Source organism: Paralichthys olivaceus, chromosome 24, assembly GCF_024713975.1.
Source record: "Paralichthys olivaceus isolate ysfri-2021 chromosome 24, ASM2471397v2, whole genome shotgun sequence".
Lineage (NCBI taxonomy): Eukaryota > Metazoa > Chordata > Actinopteri > Pleuronectiformes > Paralichthyidae > Paralichthys > Paralichthys olivaceus.
Genome location: NC_091116.1, coordinates 11,552,009 through 11,579,675, shown reverse-complemented (window position 1 = coordinate 11,579,675; position 27,667 = coordinate 11,552,009). Strand labels below are relative to the sequence as shown.

The window sequence follows — 27,667 nt, the reverse complement described above, 5'->3', positions numbered from 1 at the left end:
ATGAACCCTAACCCAGTGGTTACCCACAACACAATGACACATTTTTATTTTATGCCATTTTACAGTTCCTGAATCCAGAGGGATTATCTATCAGATAATACCCAACAAATGGTTCTGAGGTTTTTACCAGATGTAGAAATGTTTGGCAAAATTGCACACGAAATTTATTTCACAGATATTTTGAGCAGCAACACGACCGAGTGGATTGAAGATGAAATCACATTGTCATCATGCAGAAATCTGACCATTACTTCCAGGGAACTCTTGGGCTGCAGAGGGGTTCTACATACTGATAGTACACTGGTGTTGGGTGGTTTAATAGCAGAGGAGTGAGTGATGTGCTGCTGAGCTGCAGTGTGATGCAGCACAGCCTCTTATCTCAGCTCGGATTGGCCCAGGCCCAGCCATCAACCCCCTCCACCTCCTCCAGGGACACGGCATCGCTACTGCACAGACCAAAGATAACGTCCCGCCCACTGTTGCTACAGCAACCACCCCCAGCTAGTTCACACTGGTCCAGTCCTCCTGCAGCAGGAGAGCCGACAAATACCTTTAACCCTTTTAAATACTTTTTCTTGTGGTTCAAATGTGTAAATATAAAGGAATAAGCTTTAGTGGTCTGTTCTCTTTGTTCAGCAGTGAAGAGAATCCCAGCATCTCTGCAGGCGATGCAGTAACAGAACACGATGCAGTTTATTTTAAGCAATAGTTTGACATTTTGTGAAATTAGCTTGTTTATGAAAAAAGATGAGAAAATCATTAACACTCTCATCTTGTTGAATACAGTGACTGCATAGTGCCAACTGTGAAACGCAGAGGTGGGAGTCTATGGTACTATGATTGCATCACCAAATACTGAATGAAAAGATCTTTTTACACAAAACATATAGTTTGTTAGGTTATTTATTGTGTCATGCACAAGTTTTCCACATTTAAATGCAACATCTTCTCATTTCTCCTCAGATTGTTTGGTGGGCTCATCATGGACATCAAGCGAAAGGCCCCTCACTATATTTCTGACTACACAGATGCCCTGAGCCTGCAGTGTCTGGCCTCCTTCCTCTTCCTCTACTGCGCCTGCATGTCACCTGTCATCACCTTTGGAGGCCTCCTGGGGGAGGCCACAGAGGGACGTGTGGTGAGAAACACCTTAATGGCTCTGCGCTCCCGTCTAAATGTCGAGTCGGCCACAGCGTTTCAGCGTGCAGCCAGGGACGCTGTATTCATGAGAGACGAGTTTTGAAACAGTTTTCAGACTACTGAGGTCGGATGATTTCTTAAATTTACATTTGCCCAGGGAAAACACGACTCAGGACTCAGAAAGCTTTTAAGAACTGACTCTTCTCACTGAAAGACACCTTGAAACACGTTGCTGATAGAAAAGACAATGCATCCTCCTAAGATGAGATTCATGACTCATGATACCTCAAAATTTGAATCCAATACTTCGCTTTACTTTGTTTTTAATGCGACTAAGCAAACACCTCAAAATTTGAACCTGATAAGCCTCAGGCAATGTTTAGAAAATGTTATAATATCAATCAAAGCTACAAAAGCAATGTGGATTTTTAAAAAGGACATGAATCAATAGCCTCATTTTCGATGTTTCCAGAGTGCTATCGAGTCCCTGTTCGGGGCCTCCATGACTGGAATAGCCTACTCTCTTATAGCGGGTCAGCCTCTCACCATCCTGGGCAGCACGGGGCCCGTTCTCGTCTTTGAGAAGATCCTCTTCAAGTTCTGCAAGTGGGTGACTTCCTTTTTTGTTTTTTCAGCTTAAATTAATACATTTTTGCTTTAGTCCTGCTGGTGGGTGGGTGTCCTTTCTGCTTGAGTAGGGATGCCATGTCTAATTGCTTTCCCCTTCACTCTTCCTGTGTGTGTGTGTGTGTGTGTGTGTGTGTGTGTGTGTGTGTGTGTGTGTCCGTCCTGTCTCTCCCAGGGACTATGAGCTGTCCTACCTCTCCCTGAGGGCCTGTATTGGCCTGTGGACGGCCTTCTTCTGTCTGCTGCTGGTGGCCACTGATGCCAGCTCGCTTGTCTGTTACATCACACGCTTCACTGAGGAAGCTTTTGCTTCACTTATCTGCATCATCTTCATCTATGAGGCTCTGGAGAAGCTGCTCCACTTGGGAGTGCATTACCCCATCAATAAAAACAACAATCTCCAGACGCTCACACAGTATTCGTAAGTGCTTTTTTCTTTTTCACTTCTAATTGTAGTAAACTGGATAAAAAACTTTTTTTCACAAGTTGAATCTCACTCTAAACTTGAGAAATAATCATCTTTAAGTTCTTTTAATGTAAATATAATAATATCATAGTATCACATATACACACGTGTGCTTGAGTGCATTTGCTACATCATGAAATGACAGATGGTGGAGTGATGTAGCCGTAGACACACTCGGTCCAGTCTTCTTAGTAATGGGTTTTGCTTTATGGTGAGTAATCCCATGTTGAGCCTGTGTCGGGAGCATCATGCATGATCCAGCTACATTAGCGGGTTAGTGGCGACGTCGAGCCAAGAGCTGCTTCTCTGGTTTTTTCCATTCCAGTTTAGTGCACTAGGGGACGTCAACATTTAATTTTGCAAAATGCCAGCAGAGTGACTCATTTATGTAGATGGGTGGACCTTTTCGGAAGTGGTGTGTAATGGAACATGTGGCTAGAAATACTGATTCTGCTCATTAGTAATTAATCGGCCCATTATTTCTTTCAATTATCAAATTTCACATAATAATGCTTTGGTCCTGAAGTTTGAGGTTTCCTCACAGTTCCTGAGTGATCATCAGCCTTTAACACACAAATACATAAAATTAAAGCATATATATATATATTCTTATAATATATTATATTCTCTATAGATGTGCGTGTGTGGAGCCCAGATACCCCAGCAATGAGACTTTACGCTTCTGGGAGGAGAAGAACGTCACAGCCTCACAGGTCAACTGGACCATGCTGGAGGTCAAGGTAAGGAACATACATATAGTGTAATACTTTATTTAAGATTTAGGGACATTTACGGCCTAGAGATGCACAGACACAATAGACTTCTAATGGTTAAAGATGTGGATCTGTAAGCTGTTAAGAAAAAGCAATCACAGTGTGAGTCAGACGAGAGGAGAGACGAGATAACACTTGAAATCACAGCTGCTCGCACCGAAATTAAACCGCACGCGAAGACACCAGAGAAAGTTTGGGGATATTTCTCACAGTCTGGCACCGTGTTGTGTCTCACTTACCCCACACGCCGCTTTATGAAGACGCGTCATAAGTCTAGGCGGGGATTAAGAGAATGTTGGCAGGATTTAGCGCCGCAGAATGAAAATGGAGATGCAGCGTGAAGCGTGGATTCTCTCACTGTCAGGCCTGAATCAGTCAGAATCAGTCATGCCGGTGGCATGCTGCTGCGTCACTCCATGTGCTGCATGTGTGGCAGCAAGCGTTTTGAGATCTGGGCTCACATGAGGCCACTGGGATTCTACGCTGTGTTCTTTTAGTAGCTATGTAGTATAAAAACATAAAGCGCCTTCTCAGACTTCACTAATTCATCACTGACACTCATCATCACCCTCATCTACGCTGTCACTCGAATCATTTTCCATGGCATCATTATCCCCGTCTGCCTTCGCCTCATCATCCTGATTATCTTCATCATCTTTACCATCATCATCATCGTCATTATCACCCTGTCCTCTGGTGCCAGTAGGAGTGCGAGATGTTGCACGGCGAGTTTGAGGGCACGGCCTGTGGCCCCCACGGGCCCTACATCCCAGACGTCCTCTTCTGGTGCGTGGTCCTCTTCTTCTCCACCGTCTTCATGTCCGCCTTCCTCAAGGAGTTCAAGACGAGTCGTTACTTCCCGACCAAGGTACTTATCACACTGTTATCCCACCCAAGTACTGCAAAAACACACATGCACCCACCTATTACCGTCTTTGTGTTATTTTATCTTTACATGTGTTGTTCTCGTTGAAGTACACACACTTTTAGATTTACAGTTACTGTTTTCAGGTGCATGATAGCCGCAGAATAGAATTTGTTTTCATCATTTATGAATTCCTCCATTTACTGTCCTGAAATTACACTGTTATTAGTTTATAAAGCATCATTTTAGATTATTCTGCCATCTACTGGTTGTCCCATGACACAACAAAAGCCCTGCAGTCTGTGTTGCCATTCTATGTGTGAGTTTTCTATGATTCATCATTGAGATGACACGCATGAGCAAAATATGTGGCGTGATGCGGACACAGTGATCTGTAGTGTACCGGCGCCACCTTGTGGTGATGAGCACTGCACTGTAGTCTGCTTGTATTGTAAGTGTGTCTTTGTTCCCTGCAGGTCCGAGCCATCATCAGCGACTTTGCCGTCTTCATCACCATCCTCACTATGGTTCTTGTAGATTACGCCCTGGGGATCCCCTCACCTAAATTACAGGTCCCCAACAAGTTCAAAGTAAGTCCAGAAGAGGCCTTATTTAAAACTGTAGATTCATTATACATCATGATATATCATCATCATATATCATTTGTGTTCTTCTTTGTGCCTCAGCCAACCAGAGACGATCGTGGCTGGGTCATAAACCCTGTGGGGCCCAACCCCTGGTGGACCACCATCATCACCTTTATCCCAGCTCTGCTCTGCACCATCCTCATTTTCATGGACCAGCAGATCACGGCCGTCATCATCAACAGGAAGGAGCACAAACTGAAGGTATTTTAAAATTCTAGTCACAAAGGAAACTGAATTATTGAGGAAATAAATATCAATGCTCCTTGTCCGGCTCCTGCAGAAAGGCTGTGGCTATCACCTGGACCTGTTTGTGGTGGGGGTGATGCTGGGAGTGTGCTCGGTGATGGGCCTGCCGTGGTTCGTGGCGGCCACCGTGCTCTCCATCTCCCACGTGAACAGCCTGAAGCTGGAGTCTGAGTGCTCCGCCCCCGGGGAACAGCCCAAGTTCCTGGGCATCCGGGAGCAGCGCTTCACCGGCCTCATGATCTTCACACTGATGGGCTGCTCCGTCTTCATGACCTCTGTGCTGAAGGTCAGAACGAATCCTCAAAAAATATACATCCCCTCAAGAATCATTATAACATTTGTTGTTAATTATTATATGTGTTAGAAATGTGAGCTTAGTTAGTGTTAGTTTGAATAGTTTTAATCCTGATCCTGAATATTTCTCTTCAGTTCATCCCCATGCCTGTGCTGTACGGAGTCTTTCTCTACATGGGGGCTTCCTCACTCAGGGGTATTCAGGTGAGGCCAAACACAGTCCGCTGGTCTTTATCTAGAAGATATTTGTTATTCTGAATTATTATTATATCCAGGAAAAGAATCGGGATGAATTCATAAATGTGTGTCTGTGTATCCGTGCAGTTCTTTGACCGTCTGAAGTTGTTCGGCATGCCAGCCAAACATCAGCCAGACTTCATCTACCTTCGCCACGTCCCTCTGAGGAAGGTGCACCTCTTCACCATCATCCAGCTCACCTGCTTGGCCCTGCTGTGGATCATCAAGACCTCCAAAGCTGCCATCGTCTTCCCCATGATGGTGATGAGCATGTTTGTGTGTGCTGCACACGCTGTCTTATTCCTGCGCTTATTTCTTATTGATGTCTGTTTCCGCTGCTCCAGGTCTTGGCCCTGGTGTTCATTCGTAAGGTGTTGGACTTCATCTTCACCAAGAGAGAGCTGAGCTGGCTGGATGACCTGATGCCCGAGTGGAAGAAGAAGAAGTTGGAGGATGCAGCAGAAGAGGTGAAGCAGCGGAGCACGGCTCAGATGTCTGAACTCCACCTGCTTCACGTTTTCACCAATGCAGCTGCAACACACGTGTTTTACATTTTCTCTTTTGTCTCTTTCTCCAGGATGAGCACAGTATTATTGTAGAGGAGGAAGGCATTGTGCAAGTGCCACTGGAGGGACACTACAAGTAAGACATTTTAATCTTTAATCACATTCTGCATCGTGAGTCCTGCTTAAAGACATTCTGCTAAATGCAGTGCTTTGATAAACACCATGAAAACCTTCTGCTGTGTATATCCTCTGTGATGTGTTTTCGAAGGAGTGACCCAGCCACAGTGAACATCACTGACGAGATGTCCAAAGGTTCTTTCGGGAATGTGTGGAAGAGCGTCAGCCCTGCGGAGAGCACCAAGAAGGAACCGAGCGCTAAGAGGTCAGCCTCCTCCCCCACATGGCTCTCAGATATCCACATCATAGATACCTGCTGATTCCAGATCCTCAGTGTATTTTTACAGTGTCTTTTGGTGTAAAATCAAGCAGTGGCAGATATTTGTTATTGAAGCGTTATGGAATATGTAGGTTTTTTATTTTTCCAGGAAACTGAGTCGCCTGTATGTTTAGATGAAAGGGTTTATCTTAGAGCAGCGCTGCCCGCGCACATTTCCAGCAGAGTAGACTAACATAGTATCTCCTGCCTGCTTCTCTCATTCCATTCCACCCTAAGCTCCCCTTCCTAACCTCTCAGAAGCTGATATCCCAAAGGTAAGTGGTTCCCAGTCCCCGCCAGCATGGAGAGTATTGTCCTGTGTGTTCACTGCTGATTGCTGCATGATGACGATGGTGTGATGGGTCTGTGATGGAAGTGGTGATTGAGATCAGTCAATAAATAGTGATCATGTGTCACAGCATGACCTGGGCGTGCATGTTACTTCAAGGACACATTTTACGATGTCAGCTGCAGCATGTTGTAAAAGTTGTGAAATGAATAGCACCATAAAGCTGCTTTCAGACATGCACTGATGTCTGGACATTTTTCCGAGTGAGTCCATGTGAGAACACAGCAGGAAAATCCTCCCCGAGCTAGTGGCTGTGTCGATCATGTGAAAAACCCAAAGGAAAAGAAATATGTCAACAAAAACTCCTGCTATGTTCTTCATGTGTGAAAGTCACTCGGCAAAATGTCTGAGCCCAATTATCTGAACACTTTTGGGAGTTCATGTCTGAAAACGGCCTTTGTCCCTCACAAAAACACGTGAGGGCAGATATATTTGCATGCTGTCTGATCTGGATTGAAACATATTTGCACCTTGCATTTAAATCTAAAGTCTCTACAGTGAATATGAACTTGATTATTTGTCTTTCTTGTATTTTCCTCTGATTTGAATCTTTTTTTTCGGTGCAGTTGTTCCAGGGGCGGCGAAAAGCGTGAAAAGCGCCAGAAGCGGCGGAGGCACGACAAGAGCTTGGACAGGGAGACAAGTTTGTGATGACACATACAGGCGGTGCCATTGTGCTGTCGATCAAAAAACTAAAAATCTGTACCGTGCCACACTCAATCACCTTTGTACTGTGCTACACTGTGTTTTTGTCATGTAAGTCTGTGTGCAAGTTGTGTAAAACTGAAAATTTGTTAGAAACAGTATTAATGCTGAGGGGCCGAGACACATCTGTGTTCTTTTCTATGTATTTCAGTGTTTGGTGATACCAGCAACAATAGGAATCCAGAATTATGCGACACTTGCAGTAAATGCTGTGTTGATGGGCCAATTACATACAAATTTTAAACAATTTTTAAATCCACTTTATTTGTATTTTGTATGTTTTTATATTTTTCCAATATGACTCCTTTTAAAAAGCTGCCACACAAAAACCACACTGTGTGGATTTTGTGTGCAGCATTTATTGACTTAATGCACGTCGCAGTAGAAACACTAAAGAGCAGATATTTGCAGATACTAATCTATTTCAGTTTTGTCTAAAAGAGTTGGCTACATAGCGAATCTAGTACCATTTTTTTAAGTATTATATATACATTTTATATATTCTGTATATCTAAATGTTTTTGTGACAGTGACAGCTCATATCACTCCAGGCTTCTCCATTGCTCTTTTACACACGAGTGTCTCTCCTCCAGTAAAGTATTTCCCCCGGCCACTTCCTGGAAGAAATTTACATCGTGTGAATTATTGTTAATGTTGTTTTCAAGAGTTCGTACACGCCTGTTCTGAGTATTCGGGCCATATTGAAGACAAAAATCGAGAATAATTTCGTAATAAAAGTTAAAAACAAAGTCATAATTTAATAAGAAAAGAAGTTATAATAATAATGCAAGAATAAAGAAAAACACTTTTAGGAAAAGCTTTTGCTTTTTAACTTTATTCTGACTTTTTACTCATATTATTACAATTTTGTCTCAAAATATAACACCTGTATTCTTGTAATATTGTGACTTTATTCTTATTATATTACGACTTTATTCTTGTAGTGTTACGACTTTATTCCCGTAATATTACAACTTTTTCTCCCTTTGAGTGGCCCTCACACGTCATATGTTCCGTGCTTAGCTCAACACAAAGACTGACAAAGTCCTAAAAGCTCCACCAGTCTCTCTTGCACATTTGTTAAATGTAAAAACATTATGGGATTTTGTGTTTTACTGGCTTGTTGGCGTCGCTGCATATTTTACCGCTCAGATAAATCTCATCATCTTAACTCTTGGAAAGCAAGGGAGCGTATTTTCTCAAAACATTAATCTACTTCTTTGAGGACAGCGGGGGCAGTTTATTAGAAAATGACATTTTGTGAGCTGGCACGGCTGCACGGTTTGGAAAAGCATCTCGGGCCTCTTGTCTTTTTAAAAAATGGTGGAAGTTACAGACCATGCAGAAAGCTCTGCAACTCCACCTGCATCCTCTTCGTCATCTTGTCAGTAAGTGTCATCCATGGACATGTGATCTCCTCTCCAAACGACCCTCGGCGTGTTAGCATCGGAAGCGAATTGTTTTGAAGAAAATAAACGACCATCTCGCCGCAGGACCTCGGTTTCTTCTAGAGATGCAATAATACCTTTTTTCTGGGAAGGGCAACATGTAATAAGCGGTGAAGAGTCTTAACAATGTATAATACATAGTATATTTTATTCATGTAAAATGTTACTAATATATTACTAACATGAAGTCAGTGTTGAAGGCAGGATTTTGTTGTAGATGTTCTTTTTCCATTGTCTAATTGATGGTTCTTAGTTGATTAGAGACACTTAAAATGGGTCAAAATTATATCAAATCAATTCATTTGACCACGTCTGTGTGGAATTCTGCCTTAAATTTGGTAGTGATAGCTGATGTACACGTTCTGTTTGATCATTTAAGTCACATGTATAGAAGATTCAGTTCAGATCCGATGTTCAACTGTGATTCGTTTAATGAGAATGTGAGAGAGAGAGAGCGAGTGAGAGCATAAATAAAAATATTGAAAAAACTCAGCAGGGATTATATCGATTTTTAAGCAGCTCATATGTTTAGAGTCCCTCGAAGACACTTTTGAAAATTTGGTAGAAATGTTCACTCAGACTCAAATAAACTGCCCAGATTTTCGTGGTCAAAAGTCAAAGGGCAAGGTCGCTGTGACCTCACAACACACGTTCTGCGATATCTCAGGAAAACCTCTGGGGACATTCAGGACAAATGATCACATGGACTCAACTGTATGATTATAAATGTATATATATTTAACTGTAAACAGTGTAAAAGTATTTTTAATAGATTAGCTGAAATATTTGAGTTGACAGCGACCATAAAACTATGGTTTACCCTATATTTATATTTTAGGGGCTGAGAATAAACTGTCCTCAACTCGAGGCTCCAAAAATAGTTGGAAAGTTGAAAATGTCTTGAGTAACAGTTTGAGAATATTTATTCCTTAAGTTTAAAGCCATCAGGTAAGACATTGCTATTCCCTTTGAAATAAAGTATGTGGTATTTTAACATACGAACACAACTTTACAATGAAAATCTTTATTTTGCAGAGCAGTTTAATGTCACACTATGAAAACCAACGACACTACATGTGTTTTCTATTCCACTAACCTGAGATTTAGCTTTTTGTGTTCTTGTTTTCACCTTAAAAATATAGACAATAATTTAAATTTGTAGAAAAAACATGCCCTGAATTTCATTTCCATAAACACCAGAAGACTAGTCGTTTTTTTGGTTTTGTATCTTTGCATCACATGAAGTAAAAAACACATTTAAATAGAATGTTGACATGACGACATTCAAAGCAGTATGGCTTCCTGTTCCTCCTGTGTATGGCTTCACGTTGCAGCACATAGACGGGTCCCGTCCGCAGCGTCTCATTGGTCCGCTTGTCTTTTCTTGCTGCGAAAAGAGAGAAAATCACACGCAGCCGGAGGAGTTTAAACACGTCCCCGGCCTTCATCAGGTCGCTCATGTGACTCGGCTTTACCTTTCCCCTGAGGGCTTGGAGGTCATGACCCACAGTAAATACTCCTTGGCAGCCATGGAGTCAAGCACCTTGTTCACATCACTGGTGAAGCTGCCGTCTACATGCCTCCTGCTGATGGCTTCACCCCACCTGTCCTTCTCAGATCTGAATATGTACACAGGCACACAATATAAACTCTGCCCACTCACGCTCATCATGTGGAAACCTCGGCACTCTCAGAGGAAGAAAATCATCTTTTCATCTATTGCTGTTTTTGTGTTGTCGTGACTGAAATAATCATCACATGTCAATTAACGCGGTGCAACAAGTTCAGGTGATTTATTTTCAGCACAACCACAAGAATCATGGAGAAACAGAAGCAACAGGAGGAAAGAAAAGGGCACAAGAAGCAATGTTGATTCGCTTTTTCCCTCTGATTCAACGTCCCTCTGTCTTTGTCGTCACTCTGGAATCAGACACAGGCAGGCGGCCATTACGGAGTTTTGGTACTGTAGCAGGAGGAGGAAGAGGAGGAGGAGGAGGAGGAAGGAGGCCTACTCTCTTCTGACTTGTCCAGACTTGAGCCTGGCAACAAAGTCTTTGAGCGCCTGCTCCTCCATGTAGGAGCTCACGTCGTTGGTGAAGGTTCCATCTGCGTGGCGCTTTTCTGCAGCGCTGAAAAAACACAACAAATATTGAGATACTTGATACTTTTCCATTACTTTACTCCATATGTTTTCTCCAGTATAAGAGGAAAGTAATATACTTTATACTACATTTATCTTATATCTTTCTGTTTAAACTAATTAGACAGAGAAACACATCAAGCACCTGAACAGGTACGGATGCATCAGTATTAATCATAGTGTCATATATACATTATACATACAGTATTTGAGCCACAGGACATATTGTACTGCAGACATACGCACTTTTACTTTTGATACTTCAAGTATTTTTATCTTGTACTAACTCTGAGGACTTTCATTTCATTTCAATCCAGTGTTTTCACATTGTTGTACCTTTATTCAAGTTGAGAAGTTTATTCTAACGTCCTGAGCTTCAAGTGGTTTGATTGTTAAATGAAAATAAGCCAAATGAGAAGGGTTTGATTCCACACTGACCCGCTCCTCTTGTTGTTCATCAGCCACCGGACAAAGTCTTTCGCCTTCCTGTCCTCCAGGTATTTGCTGTAGTCGTTGGAGAACGTCCCCTCAGAGTGTCGCTTCATGTTGGGCAGCTGCCTCAGCTCGTCCGCTAACGTGTCGTCGGCCTCGAAACTACAGCAGCAGGAACACGGTGGTAATTTGAGTCTTAAAATCATATATTTCCTTTCTCCTGTATCAGCATGGTACTTGTTCACATTGATTAAGTTTTACACAGGCCTATTTAATGACATGTATTAGGAAGTGAACCTAAAATACAATTATTGTAGTTGTGTTGAAGAAAAGTTTAAAAAGAGAGCGAGTGTGTATAAATACAGTTAGTTCCAGTATATACAGTAACACAAGAGGAGAAGTACTTCATGTGTGGTTTCTTCTATTTGTCCAGATTTGATATTCACTTTGCCTTCGATATCAATATTTTAAAACACACAGTATTATATTCCCTCTGGACTACAGGTAAAGTACATCATTTCCATTTGAGAGTACTTCTTGTGTAAATGCGTTTTCTCTACCTGGAGCTGTCGTCGGCCTCGTGCAGAGGAACCTGCCAGCTGCTGTGGACAAAGCCAAGGAGCAGGACGATTCCAGCCAGGGAGTGGATGCTCTTCATGGTTCTAACCTGGACGCCACAGAACAACACTGAGCTCACACACTTTCAAATAAAATGTGCACATGAACAGATGAGAAATGAAAACTCACCTTCTCTTGTCTCTGTGCAGGTACTTGCTCTGCTTGTTGCTGGTGTGTGTGTCTGACTCTCACCATGGGACCTTATATACTGTAAGAGGTGGAGCAGGAGGTCGAGGCCCCTCAGGTGGACCGGTTTTACAACTCCACCAGGCCCACCTGTTACTTTCGACCCATTAGACACGGAGCCCCGACACATTGGCCGAGTGGACGAGCATTTGTCCAGAGAGGTGGCGTTCATGCGTGATGCCAGCTGGTACTTAGGTGTCAAGATCAAACAAGCGTGTTCATCCTGTTAAACAGAACGTGGGGGAGATGCTCTCATGTGCCACCGTGTCGTGGTGGTGGGGGGGGGTATGTGCTGCTGTCACATCCGGGCAGATGAATCAGTATTTGTCAAATTTAGAAGACGGGAAATATTGATTGGGTTTTGCATCATTGGCAGTTATCTGTTTTACAGGGGCCAAAGTCAAATAGAGATCTGAGCTGCTCGGTGAAAACACATCTTCATGTGCTGCTGCTGCTGCTGCTGCTGCTATATGACTATGATAGACAGATGGATAGATAGATAGATAGACAGATGGATAGATAGATAGACAGATGGATAGACAGATAGATAGATAGATAGATAGACGGATGGATAGATAGATAGATAGATAGATAGATAGATAGATAGATAGATAGATAGATAGATAGACAGAGAGATAGATAGATAGATAGACAGATAGATAGATAGATAGATAGATAGATAGATAGATAGATAGATAGATAGATAGATAGATAGACAGATAGATAGATAGATAGATAGATAGATAGATAGATAGATAGATAGATAGATAGATAGATAGATAGATAGATAGATAGATAGATTTTTCAATTCTATGGAATGGAAACTGATCATTGCTCAGTGTTTATCATGACATTTCCAGTGAGTGTGTATGTGGAGCAACTCAACCAGTGAAACCAGTTTCTTCTGTCTTTTCCTGGGAAAGTCTGAGGCTGTTTGTTTGAGATGCACTGACTCGTCTAAACTGCTTCTGGCTTTCTTTACTTGGCTGCTGTTATCTGATCTGCCACTTCATAGTTTCCCAGACGTTTGATTCCCTGTTTCATGTCTTAGTTCTCTCTCTTGTTAATTAGCTGCTCCGCTCTCATTAGTCTCACCTTTGTCTCGTTAACTGTTTGTGTCTCTCTCTCTGTCCACCATTGTCCTCCTTGCCCTCATCTTTACCTTTAGTGTTGTTTTGGAACCCTTTGCTGGGCCTGAACACCAACTTGTGCACCATACACGTAAGTCAAACTAATAACATTTGCACTCTACATGTGCCTGATTTGTTTAGTAAAGATCTCAGTGAACAAATATCTCTGGATAATCGTACTTAATCAAAATCTGCTCCAAAAGTTAATACAGCTTCGTTTCAAAGTTTCAATACTAACAATGAACTTTAGCATTTTAACTTTGGTCTCTGCTGTATGATGTGTGATGTTTTATTGAAATGAACTTTCCAATGTGGTGCAGTCTTATGTAAATCTCACATATCATTTCTGCGCTGATGACAAACGTGAAATAATTCAAACGAGGAATTTTCTCTGTTTGATTCTTCATTATTTTAGAAAACAATTATGACATCAAACATTCAATAATCTCATATATCGAGTACAAATATATATCAAATCACTGAGGTGCTTTATGTTTCTGTGGATCATTTACCACAACACTTTAAAATCATTTTCAGTGTTCATCCTCAGGTCAGATGAAAAAAAGTTCAAATAATCTTCATCCGACTGAATATATGTAAGATTGACTTTATGACCTTCTCTTTATCCAGTTTATGCTCCAAATGAAAACTTAAAAAAGACAAGACATCCAGAACAATATTAATTTACAATCAAAAAGGTTTTTATTCACTTTGAGAAAAAGATCATTGGGTGAATTTCACGCAAAGCACCTCTGCAGGAAGTGAGTCATGTGGGTGTAGACGTGCTGATTGGCAGAGCCGCCAAGGCCGTGATCCTTGTCTGTGTACCACTGAGAGAAGAAAATGTTTCACGTTTACGACACGAGTCCGTATCATTTTATTTCAGCGATGCCACTTTATTTTTCTCAGATTACTCACCATGGCCTCAAAGTCCACCTGCTCCTCCACCAGAGCCTCAGAGATCTCAGCTGCCTGCTGGAAATGAACGTTGTCTAGAAAAACACAAGAAAGACTCACGTAGATTAAGGAAACTTTTGATTGAATCTGACTATTCTGATCCGAGTTCCGCGTTCGAGTGACTTTAATTTTGACCCAGGCGTTCCAGATGTTCATACATGATATTTTCCAAGACACTGCAACAACTCATCCTTGGAAAGAACATTTCAGGAAATGTGCTTCTGGGTTTGATGAGAAAATCAAAACCACTTGCTGTTATAAAACTATAAAATAAATATTTATATATCCAATAGACACATAGATAAATTAAGGTCCTGTGTGACTCACCGTCAGCTGTTCCATGAATCAGGAGATACTGCACTGAATGGAAATTCTTGGCCCTGTCAGTTACTGTTGAGTTCTGCAAACAATCCCAGTTGTGTTTATTGATGAGGCAACAACACAACTGAGAGTTCAGTGTGATCACGATACAACAGAGTGAGAAACTTACAGCGTATCTGTCAGGGTTCTCTGAGGGCGTCAGCATGTAACGCTCCGTGTAGATGGAGTCTGGAACAAACACATCATCAGATAGCGTCAGTTTCGTCATTCTGCAGAATTCTGACTCAAAAAAAAGGTCCGAAACAGCAAACTTGGTGGAAGGAAGTGGCTCAGGAAATAACTCATTCACCAAATTCCCAGGGAATCATTCATGGAACTTTGTCAGTATTTTCCTCTAGATTTGTCTTTAACCTCATCTTTATTTTCTCTATTTTCTTTAAACCCTTTGTTGGATCTGAACACAAACCTGTGCATCATACTTTCAAGTCAAATTGTTTTTCTTTTGTTTAACTTTCCTCATCTGGCGTCTGGCGTCCTCACACTTTGTTTCATGAAGATCTCTGTCATTATTTTTTGATAAATTCAGGAAAAGTCAATGTCTAAAATAATGTCTTTTGTGATGTAATTAAACAGAACTGAGTCGTCAAAGTGAGTCCATCAGTTGTGGAAAGGTTATAGAAATGAATTTGCTTAAAGAAGATTAAAAACAACAAATAGATACCGTAATATTTCCATTTGGACACGGGAGCTATGGCCATCCCACATTTGAAAACTCCGCTGCCAGATCCCAACACCATGGACGTCACATATCCACCATAAGACTGGGGGGGGGGGGGGGACGGATCATTACCGTGGTTCATCTCTCACACTGACGATCACATTACTGAGCTCTGACTCTACTCACCCAGCCCCAAATAGCAACTCTGTCTTTGTCAATGAAGCCCATTTTGATGAATTCCCTGAAAGAGACGATTATTCAGATGAGGGCAGAGAAGATCTAATTTCCAGTGAGTGTGTGTGTGGAATGACTCAACCAGTGAAACCAGTTTCATCCAGCTTCTCCTGGGAAAGGCTGAGGCTGTTTGTTTGAGATGCACTGACTTGTCTAAACTGCTTCTAGCTTTCCTTACTTGGCCGCTGTTATCTGATCTTCCACCTCATAGGTTCCCAGACGTTTGTAGATCTCATGCATTAACTTGTCGCCCTGGAAACCACTTCCTCTTCCGTCAAAGCTGGCCACGATGATTCCCTCCGTGCTTGCCAGGTAAGTGGACCAGCTCACCCTATAGATGTAATCTGCCTTCTGACTGCAGGGGCCTGCGTACCTGAAAGGTAACAATCCCCAAAAAATTGAGGCAATCACTTTTAGAATGTATTGAATTCCGTTTTTTAAACTGCTTCTTACACGTCTATCAGTAAAGGGTACTTCTTGGATTCATCAAAGTCTGGAGGCAAAAACATCTGGAACCAGAGATCTGTCAAAAACACAAAAAATAGATTTGGATACTTGGATAATAAAAGAGTAAGATAAGGAGTCAGAACCTTTGACAAATCATCAATGGCTGATTCTGACAAGTAACTTAACTGCAGAGGAGTAAAAAGTACATTTCCCTCCACAGTGGAATTGAGGAAAAGTATGATATTGAAATGTAAAAATACCTCAAACTTAAAACTTAAAAATGAAGTAAATTGCTGAATCACTCACCGAACCCGTAAAGTTTGATGCTGCCACGGCGCATGCTGGGCATTCGGACGTCAGAGATCAGGCTGCTAAACGCACTGTTGTCCTCCAGAGCCTTGAGCTCTGCACATGTAAAAAACACAGATCAGATAAAAGCTTTTCTGCTCCTTGGTTTTATTTCAGCTTCAGCTCTAAATGTGAAGAATACCTTTATTATTCCTGTTATCCATGAGAGAGTGGTAAGGAATACCTGGACCTTTGAATACAAAGTACACAAGTATTATTTCTATGTATAAATATACAGACTGTTGTTTATTGCATGAGCCTCAAGTAATCGTGAAAGTATAACTGACCGCTGCAGCTCATACGGTAGAAGGAGGCATTGTGGCTGAAGTAAGCTGAGTTGTATTGACATTTTTCTCCGTGTAACAAACACGTCAGACATTTGGTCTCTTTTTTGGTCCATCTGAGACACACAAACACACACAAACACACACAAACACACACAAACACACACAAACATACACTGTCAGTCTGGAAAAATACTTTAAAATAAGAAGATCCAATACAGTAAAAGCCTTACTTATAAACGTTCCTTCCTCCTGGCTTGCCACCCATGTTACTTGAATAATATCTGTGGAATTCAGACGTTACTCATACATGTGTATAAATAAAATGAGAGAAAATGATTTAGAAACATTTGTATAGTTTAAATCAAATCACAGTAACTTACACACTATCTGCAGTGACTTTCAGAATGTCAATAACTTCCCATTCTCCAGAGGTGATTTGTATCACTGCTCCCTGTTTGTAAGAGGCACAACAGAATATTTGACATTCGGACTTTAAATAAAATATCAACGGGGCGGCGTCGCACGTACCCCAACCACACGGTGGATGTGCTTGTACCCCTGAGTGTCACTCATCAGCAGGTAGTAGCTGTTCTTGTCTGCAGCGATGACAGGTTCTGGTGGAGAGAACTATAGGAAGAAGTTACAAGTTACAATATATGATGCAAAATGTTGTTTATAAGTACATGCAATTATTCTGTATGTTTTCACTGTGAAAAGAACAACACCAACAATGTGTGTCTCTAAAATTGAAACAGGAAGTGGTGATCAACATGCACAATACTTGATATACTTAAAGAGGGTTGGTTTTGGTTTTTCCATGAAACAGAAAAAAGATTTTCTTTTCTTTGACGTACCCGTCCGATCCAGCCTGTGGAGCTCCTCAACTCCAGATGCTGTAAAATGATGAGCAACTGGTGTTTATCTCTAAATCGAGCCAACATTTTATTACGATGCGTCAGCTTTATGAGCCTGAACACACAACATGATGTTTTTACCTCCACGGGATCCCAACTGGATCCATTGAAGTTGTATATCTGCAGGATGAGGTGGTTTTGTTCTCTCTTCAGCCACTGGACAGCGATGCGGTTGTCTGTCACCCAGGTGACGGTGGCCAGGTAGTGCTCGCTGAGGGCGAGAGAAAGACGACACTGAGGACACATCGTCTATTTCTTGGAGGATAACAGATAGATGCATAATCTGTGACCTACCCTGAGCTGAATGAAGTTGGAACAACGACCTCAGTAATGGCTGTCGTGTTGTCAGTGTCCACGACAAACAGTTTGACGACAGGGTTCGGAGTACCTGGCTGCACAGGAAGAAAATATGAATGATGACACACAGGTCACTGCAACAATATGAGTCCAGTATAAGCTCAAGATGGACGCCCCACCTTTGGATATGGGATGGAGACAGTGGTGGGGTACTGGTTGTCGCCGTACCAGGAGTACTCAATAGTGTGGACCTCTGTGTCGTTAAACTCTACGTACGCCACGTACTTCCCTCCCGGTGACCACCACAGACCCTGGCTGGATGAGAACATTTCCTCTGGAAGGAAGGACAGAGATATGCAGCGTCAGGGTTCAGGACTTCCTCCGGTCTGTGTGTTGTTGTGTGGACACGTTGCTACGGTTTGGTTGATTGTTATGTTTAACTGTAGCAGAAGAATTCCATCACTATTCTATGTGCAGGAGAGACAAAAGTTACACAAAAGCGTTCCCTTGATGGTTTGTGATATTTTGAATTCCTGCTTTCGAAGAATTGATCAGAGGGAGGAGGAAGTACTCAGGTCCTTAACCCATGCATGCATCCATGCATGGTAGTTGTTGAACGGAGATAAGGAGAAGACTCATTAATACCACGTGTGCAGAGATAGATTTCATGTAAATACCAGATGCAAACAGGCCTCAACCACTTACCCTCATACACCCAGTCTGGGATCCCATTTAAAATCAGATTCTCCTCGCCGTTGAATGTGACCCGCTGTGGTGCGGACCCGGGGTCGGTCTTTACGTACACATCATTGTTCCAAACAAAGGCCTGGAAACACAAAGTTCAGGAAAGGTTTGTTTTCTGACGCCTCTCGGATCCATTCTGAAGCCTTGAGTGTTTGGGAAAGGTTGAGAGCGATTGCTTCATCCAGCACCCTCTTGAAAAAACATGTGTGTCACACAGGGTTATGCACATATAACCCATCATGAGTCAGCCCAGGCTCACCAGTTTGTTCCCTTCGGGCGCCCAGGCGAAGAACTGCACCATATCAGGGATGTCGGAGGGTGTGAAAAATTTGCTGAAAGGTTTTAGAGAAAACGTCTGAGATGTTTGCACAAAGGTAACGAGGTTTCTAAAATGCACAGTCGGAGTACTCACTCCAGTAGCCGGTCATACAGTGAATATGAAGCTGTGAACGAATGCCTCCACACCTAAGGGGACAGAACCAACAGCAGCTGTAGACATGCATCACGTTCATGTGCAGTGAAGCTCAGCGTACCTTCCTACCTTGGAGTAGTTGCTCATGAAAGCAACATATTTGTGGTCGGCTGACAGCTGGTAGTTGTAAGCGTTTTTCTCGTCCTGTGTTGGAGGAGAAACAGGAACGTTTCAGAGACGTCGCAGACAAAACTGAAGTTAGTTTGTGTACGAAGTTTTCATTGCAGACAACTTTTGGTTAAACAAAAGGAGGCCGACTTACAAACTTGTCTTTGCTCAAGAACTCTGTGCGCTCTCTGCTGACCACATTGTGGAGGAAGACCGAGCCCTGGGACATCTGCAGATATTCCTGATCTGTGTTGAACAAAAAGAAAATACACAAATCCCTGAAGACACTGATACAATGGCAGCAAGTTCAAATAATGATGATATGGTAATAATAACTTTACTTGTATAAACCAGGTCACAAAGTGCTTCACGAAATACACGGCAATAAAAAAACTAATGAATACAAATTTGGGTTGAGGTGCATTGTGGGTATGCTACTTCCTTTTTCTAGTTGTCCTGCTATTTTAAACAGTGAGTGTACGATATATAAAAAATGAAGGAACATTTATCACAGTCTGTTCTTTTTCATTTCTATATCTATTATTACTTCAATGTGGTGATAACCTGTGGAAACGTGCACAGAGCCGCACTGTTGTTAAAGTGTCCAATAAAATATTGATTCACATGGATTCAGCTTTACCCTCAGACAACCTGGCCGGAGCACATGATGGATTTCATTATAAAACTCTGAAACCACGTTTTAGCTTCCATAAGGAACATTTCAAAAAGCTGAGGACGATGGAGGCAGCGCTAAATCACCAGAGGACTTAATGCACGTGTTTTGTTCTGTTCTATTATAAACTGTTAACAGCAGAAAATTCCATGCACGTGCATCAACACACATGCACGTGCATGCCACTGGAATGAAGGGATAGATCTAAGTGAATAAGTAACCAGGACAGAGCAGAGCAGCTGATGGATGATAAAGGGACACATTTACAGTCCACACTCTGCCACCATGTCCCACCTCCACCCTGGTATCATCCTCTTCATATCTGAGATCATCATAAAGTGTCTCCCACCTGAGATCCACCTCATGCTGTAGCTCTTTGGTTTCAGGGAACTGTTGAAGACATCCTCCAAGGTGAAAGACCTCTGGCTGCTGTTGCCTGCCTGCTTCTCTGAAAGGTGCGTTAGGAGAGTGAGAGCCTGGCAGCCATGTCACAGGTTACAGATATCACAGCAACATCGTAATCGTCATCATAAAAGAAGATAAGAAGCAGCAAGGATGGAACAGCAATAGATATGAACTGAGTGCTATTTATAGCAACTGGGTGTGATGTGAGAGATAACAATATGCAATGTTATCATGAATGATATAAAAAAAACATTTTTATACAAAAATCATTCAATAGAAATCTAAATACGTTTTTCAAGATGTGCCATTCAAAAACGCTCCAAGCGGATCGTGCGTAATGACGCGTGCGTAATTCTCTTGGAGGCATTTTACTGTGCGTCAGAGCGACCTCGGTGGATTCATTTAATGGCAACATGTGAATCATTCGAAAAGCAAACACTCACCTTTCAGATACAAAGTCGTGGGCACCGCGATCAGAATGACGACGACCGCTACTCCAAAAACTCCCAGCAGCACTTTGGCGATGGAGACCTGTTCAGGGTCGAGCACACAAAAGTCAGGAATTAAAAAAAAACATTCCACAACACAACATCTTGATGTGAGAATCTTCAAACCAGCAACAAACCATTTTCTCTCTGCGTAAAGGTGGGTGATGTAAACCAATAACCCTCCGAAACACAGCTCCACCGAGGCTCTACAGTTATGCGACACTGGCTGTGCAGTTAAATATTATCTCGCGTGTAGTTTCAAAGGTGGAACAATAAACGTCCCGCGGTGTAAAGTTCGTCAGGTTCCAGTGTTTTTGAGGAAGTGTCCATGAGACTGCTCCTCGTGCAGGCTCTTCCCCAAACTGCTCTGACTCCAGACATTTTTATAGACTGTATACATATGATTCATTTCTTCTACTTCTGCTGCAGCTCATGTAGAACAAGGACTTTTTATCTCACGCTGCAGCAGAAGAGTTAACAAGGCCATTAGTCTAACAGGGAGTGAGGGGCGGAGTGGTGTTTGTGCCACTGATATGAAACAGCTTCTATGAAATACCATGATGGGATATGTCAATTCTTAATAATGTCTTTAACTGTCTGGATCTGCTTCACATGAAGGTGGACGACACGTCTCCACTTCCTCCCACGATCCAGAAATGAAGCCAAAATATCCCGGACACGGACGCCGCCATGTTGCACCAAACTCAAAATGATATCCTCCATGTTGTCCTTTATTCTAACATGACTATTGCAGCTTCCACACCACACTGACGTTAACGAGTAGTTGTTCTCCTCATGTCTGCTCAGGTCATGTGCAGGTATGACCCAGCCCACCACTGCCTCAGGTGACTCCACATAACATCAGTGGCTGCGATGAAGACTAATAAATCCACTGTCATAAATCCCATACGATGTATTTACATAATCCATATCCTCCTTCCTCTTTCTGTCTGGTTCCTACAAGAGGAAATCTCTAAATTGATATTTATGAGAACAACATGATGTTTTTTAAAGAACAACATGGCAGCGTGGAGGACACTCCAGAGTTGGACTGGGAAATAAAATTCCATTTTAGCCCGTGGAAGTTTCCCTCTTTGTGAGTGCAGAGTCCCAGTAAATGCTAAAAGCCTGTTAAAAGCTTAACAAATATAAAGCTGTGCCTTTATGAGGAATAGACATCGTATTCTGCTCTGGCTCCTCTCACTCCGGACATCCTCAGCAAACAAACAGACAGTGGGTGTCTTCCCTAATGCCCCGCTGCTTGTTTGAAGAGCGGTACTTCATGGATGTCTCCATTTAGCTGAAACTAAACGCAGCCGAGATCATTGATAGGTGTCACTTTAAACACACTCAGTGTGGAAACAGAGAGAGATGGTGAGTGAGACAGAAACTGAAGGAGCTCTGACTGAATGAGTGACTGTGACATCGTATATTCTTATATCCTGTATATATATTGAATATACATTCATCAATATACGTTATCAACATTAAAAACAGACTGACGCCTCATGTTTCAAGTTTCTCCCTGTGTGGAGTTTCTCCAGGTCCAAACACATGCAGACGGTGGTTTGGCTCATTCTGAACTTGGCCTTGAACGTAACCTGGAAGCCAACGCGCCCTCTTGACCTCTAAGAATAAAGTGTATAGATCGTGGATGTGTTTGATTAAACAGCTTCCCAGGTTTGATGAAAAGAGACACAACAGAAAACATTATTTGTTGTTGGTCTGTGGAAAAAGACTTCACTGTGTAATCTCTTCTGTCTGTGGCTCATGAGATGAAAATAATATTGCATTTGCTTGATCAAATCAAACGATGGAACAAATGATCTGAATTATACATCAAAAATAAAATACTGGAACTATTTTGTGACTCTGGTGTGACCTGCAACATTCCTGTGTTCAGCACGAGTGTGTCCTGTTGTGTTTCAGACGTGCATCTTCTAAATGCACTATTGTCTATTGTGTTGTATTTGTCCTCTGCTTGTGTTCCACTGTGTTGTTCTCATTGAGACATTGTTAAGAAAAGAATAGAAAGTGTATTTTGATTATAAATACGTTGCCTGATCATCTTTGGCTGTTGTTTATCACCGTGCTTGTGTTTTGTACATACGTGTTTTAAGTTGCAGTCCATTGAGCTGAAAAGTCATGTGCACATTCCAGATGTTTCTGTTGCAACACATGTTGGAACTCCCCTAACAAAGACCAGCACTTTGGTAAACGTTGCACAAACTCAGCTGAACTGAGGTTCAACACCAACATTTGTCATTTGTCAGCTTCAGTGAATGATCCAGTTTTTGTTCTGCATGTTTGCAGTGTTTATTCTCAGGGACTGATTCTGACAGACGTGGTGAAAGTGCACATGTTCTAATGGAATTCTTGGCTCGAGGCCGAGCAGGGTTTTGAGTCTGGACGCTATTGTTTGGGAGAAGTGCGAGGAAATCGCTGGTGTTGGAAACGGATCAGTGAAGCTTCTGTTAACATCCTCAGAGCTCTGAGTGAATCTGCCTGATGTAGTGAAGCAGCAGCTGATCTCAGAGCTGTCACACATCAGTCTGTGTCACTACTGTTGTTTCTCAGACTCTAAAGATGTGACACTGAACATTCCTCTCCCTCTGAGCTCCCGTGACTTTTTATCTCTTCAGTCAACTTTAGGAGACAATGCAGAAAAGCTACTGTCTTCTATTCAACAACAATTTCCCACCATGTTGGCAGCGAATCGTCCTCTGTCCAGGATTACATGTGGATGAATCCAGTTTAGACAGGACATGTGGCAAAGTCTATCTTTGTAGAATATCAAGATATTCTGGAGGAAACTGCAGGTTTATCATGACGATCACAACATTTGATTGTTTTATGATTTTGCCTCTTTTATTCTTTCTCAACATAATTTTCACTCTCTGCTGCTGTAGCCATTGAATTTCCCCAGCGTGGACTTCACAAACCTTTTCTTATCTTTTCTCATCTTTTCTTATCTTTTCTTATCTTTTCTCATCTTTTCTTATCTTTTCTTATCTTTTCTCATCTTTTCTCATCTTTTCTTATCTTTTCTCATCTTTTCTTATCTTTTCTTATCTTTTCTCATCTTTTCTCATCTTTTCTTATCTTTTCTCATCTTTTCTTATCTTTTCTTATCTTTTCTTATCTTATCTTAATAGTTTCACATCTGTCATTTCCAGTTGTTCCATTTAAAGCCATGTTGTCATGTGACTTCAAATTCAGACTTAAACAATACTCTCAAATCTATATCCCAGCATATTTACCTTCATGGTTGCCAGTGTCCTCCTGAACCTGCAGCGCTGTCAGACACTAGTCTGACTGTTACAGGCAGGGATCAGTGTATGTGGGTGTTATGAGCACCTCCCACTACAGATGTTTGAGTGAAAGTAGAAAGTCATGACTCCCTGCACAGCTCAACTCAGCTGCCGCGTCTTCAACCTGCTCCTCATATGACACGCTACTTATTCACTGCACATTTCCTCGGAGTTTCAGTGGAGGGTGAAATGCTTTGCAGCTGCACAGTCTCACCTTGTTTCTTCAGATAAATGTCTTTCATGCCTCTTTATCTTTGCGATAGACACGATGCATGATTTGGGAGCATTTTATCTTGACTTTCCTGAGAGAAGAGGAAGGTTAGGTTTCCCCGATGAAGGCTCACAGGACCGAAACGTTGCAAACTTAATAAAACATTTTTTACAGTACAGAACAGTGTGCAGGATTCCTCTTTTTCTCCTACACCCATTTCCACTGTAAGTCGTGCAGTTGTATCTATATTGTCCTGAAAGATGAAGTGACAGTCTGGTGATCCTCGTAACTTGCAGCTGAATATATTAATGTATCTTCTGTCTCTGCATTAACCTTGCTTGACCTTGATATTTATAGAAATTTGATGCATTATGATGTTTTGTTTGTGCAGCATCAGAAAAAGACTCTAAAGCACCATCTCGTGGTGAAAAGGAAGAAACGCAGGACTGACATATTTCTCAGATTTTAAATGTAAATGAATCTAAAGCTTCATGAAACAAAACTACACAACAAGGATAAAATACTAGGGACGCTTACTCATAAAGTGGATCCACAGATAAGTGGATAAGAAATGCGAGATAAGATAAAATAAGATAAAACTATAAATACGATGCATTGTGCTGTTTTACATCAAAAAGACTCCAAAGCGCCATCTCGTGGTGAAAATGGAGAAACGCAGGACCGACGTTTTTCTCACATTTTAAATATAAACTGAATCTAAAGCTTCATGAAACCAAACTATACAAACATTTCCACTTCTGCAAGCAACACATTTCCCCGCTGGACCTCTCAGGGGCACCATAGGCCCTGGGCAATGATAGTGATTCATCCGATTATTCATTTCTAGATGAAAGCAGAGCAATGGATGTGACGCTGGTTTCTTTCTGTTCACATCTTCTCTCATTGGCTCTGAATCGTTTCCGGTCATTCTCTATGGTGGATGCAATGCGCCCCCCGGCCACTGACCCTGTTAGCGCTGTCACCGCTTCAACTCTCTCCTCCTCGTTATTTACAATTGAGTGACGCGAGAAGAAGAAACAACAGGAAACACAGGTGAGATAAACAGGAAGCTGCACCGACTGAACTCTACAGAGACAGAGAGGAGAAGAAGAAAAGAGAAAACATGGAGGAGTTTCAGCTCTTCATCCTCTGGCATCGAAAATGAGACACGGTCAACAGAGAGAGAGAAACCTCATGTTGTTTATCCACACCATCTCAGTGAGTCTGGGTTTGAATTAGTTCTTTTAACTTCGCCAGTTGTTTGCTAGCACTGCTGTTGTTTCACGGTTTAGCTTGGGCTAAGCCCCAGGTGCTAACACTAATGACCGACGGGCTAACGCGTCACGGCTGTATTCAAACCAACATCTCCCTTTCTAGGCACCATGTCTTCGGCCGCGACCCCCGCCGAAGGGTCGGACCCGAAGAGGAAAGAGGCTGCATCCCGCCCGCGCCCCGCGTCATGCGGAGCGTCCACCTCGGGCCGGGACCCTCATCCCATGTGCATTGCTTGCATGAGCGCTAAACACGCCCAAGCATCGCTGGCCGACCCCCGGAAGGAAGGCTGAGAGTGGCGGTGGCTAACAACCAGGACCCATGTCTGACAGGAGCCACCCCACAGACAGCAGCCATCAGCCGCCAGCGACTAAGAGCTGGGTCGACATGATGGAAGATGAGTCCCCAGAATGGCCTCCCCTGTTCCGCCTGGCGGTGAGGATGCAGGGCGCGATGCCAACTCTGTCTCACAAAAACCCAGGGTCCTAGAAATGTCTTGTAAATGCAGCTGAGGTATCCCCTGCGGATATTTTCTTATGTCCCATTTAGTGTTCGGTGACGGACTGCAGCTTTACAGCTCATGAGAAAATTGTCAGCATCCACTGGAAAAATGTAAGTGAAACAACATTGTGTTGATGCTGCATCTCAATCTAAAACTGTTGTCTATTGCTAATATCCATGTTTCATATTGTGACTACAGAGCCATGCACCAGGAACAAAGAGAATTAAGCTGGACACAGCAGAGGAGATTACAAAATGGAGAGAGGAGAGACGCAAGTAAGAATGATTGACTTCATATATGAGTATCCAGGATACTTGTGATATAAATACATTTGAACATCATCTACATTAATATTTCCAGAAACTATCCAACCCTCCATAATATTGAAAAGAAGAAAAAGGTGATGGTGGCACGGGAGGAGACAGGAGGTGTTCTAGAGATGGCTCCAGAGAGGAAGGGGAGGAAGAGGGGGCAGAGGAGGAAGGGGAAGGGGTGGTAGAGGAGGAAGGGGTGGTAGACACCATGATGCGCTGCAGAAGCATCGTTCTACTCTGCTTGAGATGGTAAGGATGCAATCTGAGATCATACAAGTATATTTCCCCCGATTTAACATTGACAAAATAAAATGTATTCTTGAATATGGCTCCTCTGAGCCTCCATAAGCTTCTCTGTTTATCACACTCTGTTTAGTTACTCGCCCCAGATATCTGCCATGAGAGGAATGTCCTCCTGCAGTGTGTGCGCTACGTTGTCCGCAACCACTTCTTCGGCCTTGAGAGCAGAACTCAGCTCGGGGAAGGGATCCAAGCCACAGCAGCTGGAGAGCGTGAAGGGAGGCACTACAAGGCATCAGATGAAGTCCGGGCCGTGTCCCAGTCTCCCTCTCTGACCGGTGGGGAGAGAATCTCTGACCTTGGCCATCAGGAGGGTTTAGAAACAAATAAATCTGGCGATCCGTATTTGCCACAGAATGGTCAGGACCAGGGTTTACTCACTGACCGGGTTTTCTCAGAACAATCAGATGATCCTCGTGTGGACTCGGCCGCAAATGGTGAGCAGGTCGGAGGAGGTTTAATCCTTAATGACATCAGCAACGGCCACAGCCTCCGTTTGAAAACCACAGATAAAATCACATCTGCTGCGAATGTGTATGATGATGAAATATGGGAGAGCCCTGCTGCTGCTTTGTGAAATACTTTCAAATTACTGTAGATTTTTGTTTAAAAAATGAATAATTTGTGTAATTCAAAGTTTATGTTCATATACAAGATGTTGGTATGACTTATATTTTGCAACATACTGTGTACTTAACCTTTTTCTTGTTTAATAAATCACTCTGATTTTGTTTTTGAGCTTTAATCCTGAAATGTATCATTTTATATACATTGGAATAAATCCTTATAACTCTATTTACATGTATTTTCTTTATTATAAGAAAATGAATTATTACCATGTATTATTGATTATCCATGTAGGGGATGATGGTTTTCCACAGCTGAAGCCCTGAAGAAGAAGAGGGGATAAGCTGAAAAATGGCTTGTTTGCAGACAAAACACTTTGCACCATGAATAATAATTATTAATAGTGATAAACTGTGTTGTCTGGATGCTGGTCACAACATCAGATCCTTCTTAAATAAAGTAGAAACCATGATGTAGTGTGCAGCGGTGTCACGTGCTCCGTCCACCTGGACTGCGCAGGGTTGTAAAACAA

General features: G+C 42.3%; 3 protein-coding genes and 1 pseudogene across 10 annotated transcripts in view; 2 read left to right on the top strand and 2 right to left on the bottom strand.

The window, feature by feature from the left end:
• Positions 1-7,379, top strand: part of LOC109640468 (sodium-driven chloride bicarbonate exchanger-like) — a 29,458-nt gene extending 22,079 nt beyond the window's left edge. For 4 of the 7 annotated variants that reach the window (XM_069520666.1, XM_069520667.1, XM_069520670.1 and 1 more), the window contains 13 exons: positions 964-1,138; positions 1,613-1,746; positions 1,943-2,188; positions 2,868-2,973; positions 3,713-3,874; positions 4,348-4,719; positions 4,799-5,050; positions 5,194-5,262; positions 5,383-5,556; positions 5,640-5,762; positions 5,873-5,937; positions 6,070-6,183; positions 7,153-7,379. In XM_069520666.1, the coding sequence (XP_069376767.1) occupies positions 964-1,138; positions 1,613-1,746; positions 1,943-2,188; positions 2,868-2,973; positions 3,713-3,874; positions 4,348-4,719; positions 4,799-5,050; positions 5,194-5,262; positions 5,383-5,556; positions 5,640-5,762; positions 5,873-5,937; positions 6,070-6,183; positions 7,153-7,237 (2,077 nt within the window). In that variant the 3' untranslated portion in view covers positions 7,238-7,379. Of the gene's footprint in view, positions 1-963; positions 1,139-1,612; positions 1,747-1,942; positions 2,189-2,867; positions 2,974-3,712; positions 3,875-4,347; positions 4,720-4,798; positions 5,051-5,193; positions 5,263-5,382; positions 5,557-5,639; positions 5,763-5,872; positions 5,938-6,069; positions 6,184-6,474; positions 6,513-7,152 lie in introns of all 7 variants that reach the window. The other 3 variants (XM_020104491.2, XM_069520671.1, XM_069520669.1) reach the window with 2 other exon arrangements.
• Positions 7,380-9,751: 2,372 nt separating this feature from the next.
• Positions 9,752-12,196, bottom strand: LOC109640466 (glucagon-1-like). Its single transcript, XM_020104479.2, has 6 exons — positions 12,059-12,196; positions 11,872-11,978; positions 11,318-11,473; positions 10,752-10,868; positions 10,215-10,358; positions 9,752-10,126 (listed from the first exon to the last, which is right to left on the bottom strand). Exons 1-6 carry the CDS (start codon positions 12,122-12,124, stop codon positions 10,102-10,104), a joined length of 615 nt encoding a protein of 204 aa, XP_019960038.2. The 5' UTR covers positions 12,125-12,196; the 3' UTR covers positions 9,752-10,101.
• A 1,728-nt stretch (positions 12,197-13,924) lies between these two features.
• On the bottom strand, positions 13,925-24,009 carry LOC109640464 (dipeptidyl peptidase 4-like). Of its 2 annotated transcripts, none has more exons than XM_069521361.1 (26): positions 23,919-24,009; positions 20,614-20,701; positions 20,115-20,213; positions 19,247-19,338; positions 19,054-19,128; positions 18,925-18,977; positions 18,772-18,844; positions 18,474-18,594; positions 17,948-18,102; positions 17,766-17,863; positions 17,553-17,682; positions 17,412-17,450; positions 17,086-17,184; positions 16,938-17,008; positions 16,788-16,838; positions 16,558-16,670; positions 16,413-16,460; positions 16,229-16,327; positions 15,929-15,998; positions 15,654-15,848; positions 15,428-15,482; positions 15,245-15,344; positions 14,693-14,751; positions 14,530-14,602; positions 14,164-14,237; positions 13,925-14,075 (listed from the first exon to the last, which is right to left on the bottom strand). In XM_069521361.1, the coding sequence occupies exons 1-26, from the start codon at positions 23,922-23,924 to the stop codon at positions 13,983-13,985; spliced, it is 2,229 nt and encodes a 742-aa protein (XP_069377462.1). In that variant the 5' UTR covers positions 23,925-24,009; the 3' UTR covers positions 13,925-13,982. The 2 variants fall into 2 exon arrangements, with proteins under 2 accessions (XP_069377462.1, XP_019960035.1); XM_020104476.2 differs by lacking the exon at positions 23,919-24,009 and adding an exon at positions 20,796-20,984.
• A 1,245-nt stretch (positions 24,010-25,254) lies between these two features.
• LOC109640465 (uncharacterized) lies at positions 25,255-27,363 on the top strand (annotated as a pseudogene).
• The last annotated feature ends 304 nt before the right edge of the window (positions 27,364-27,667 follow it).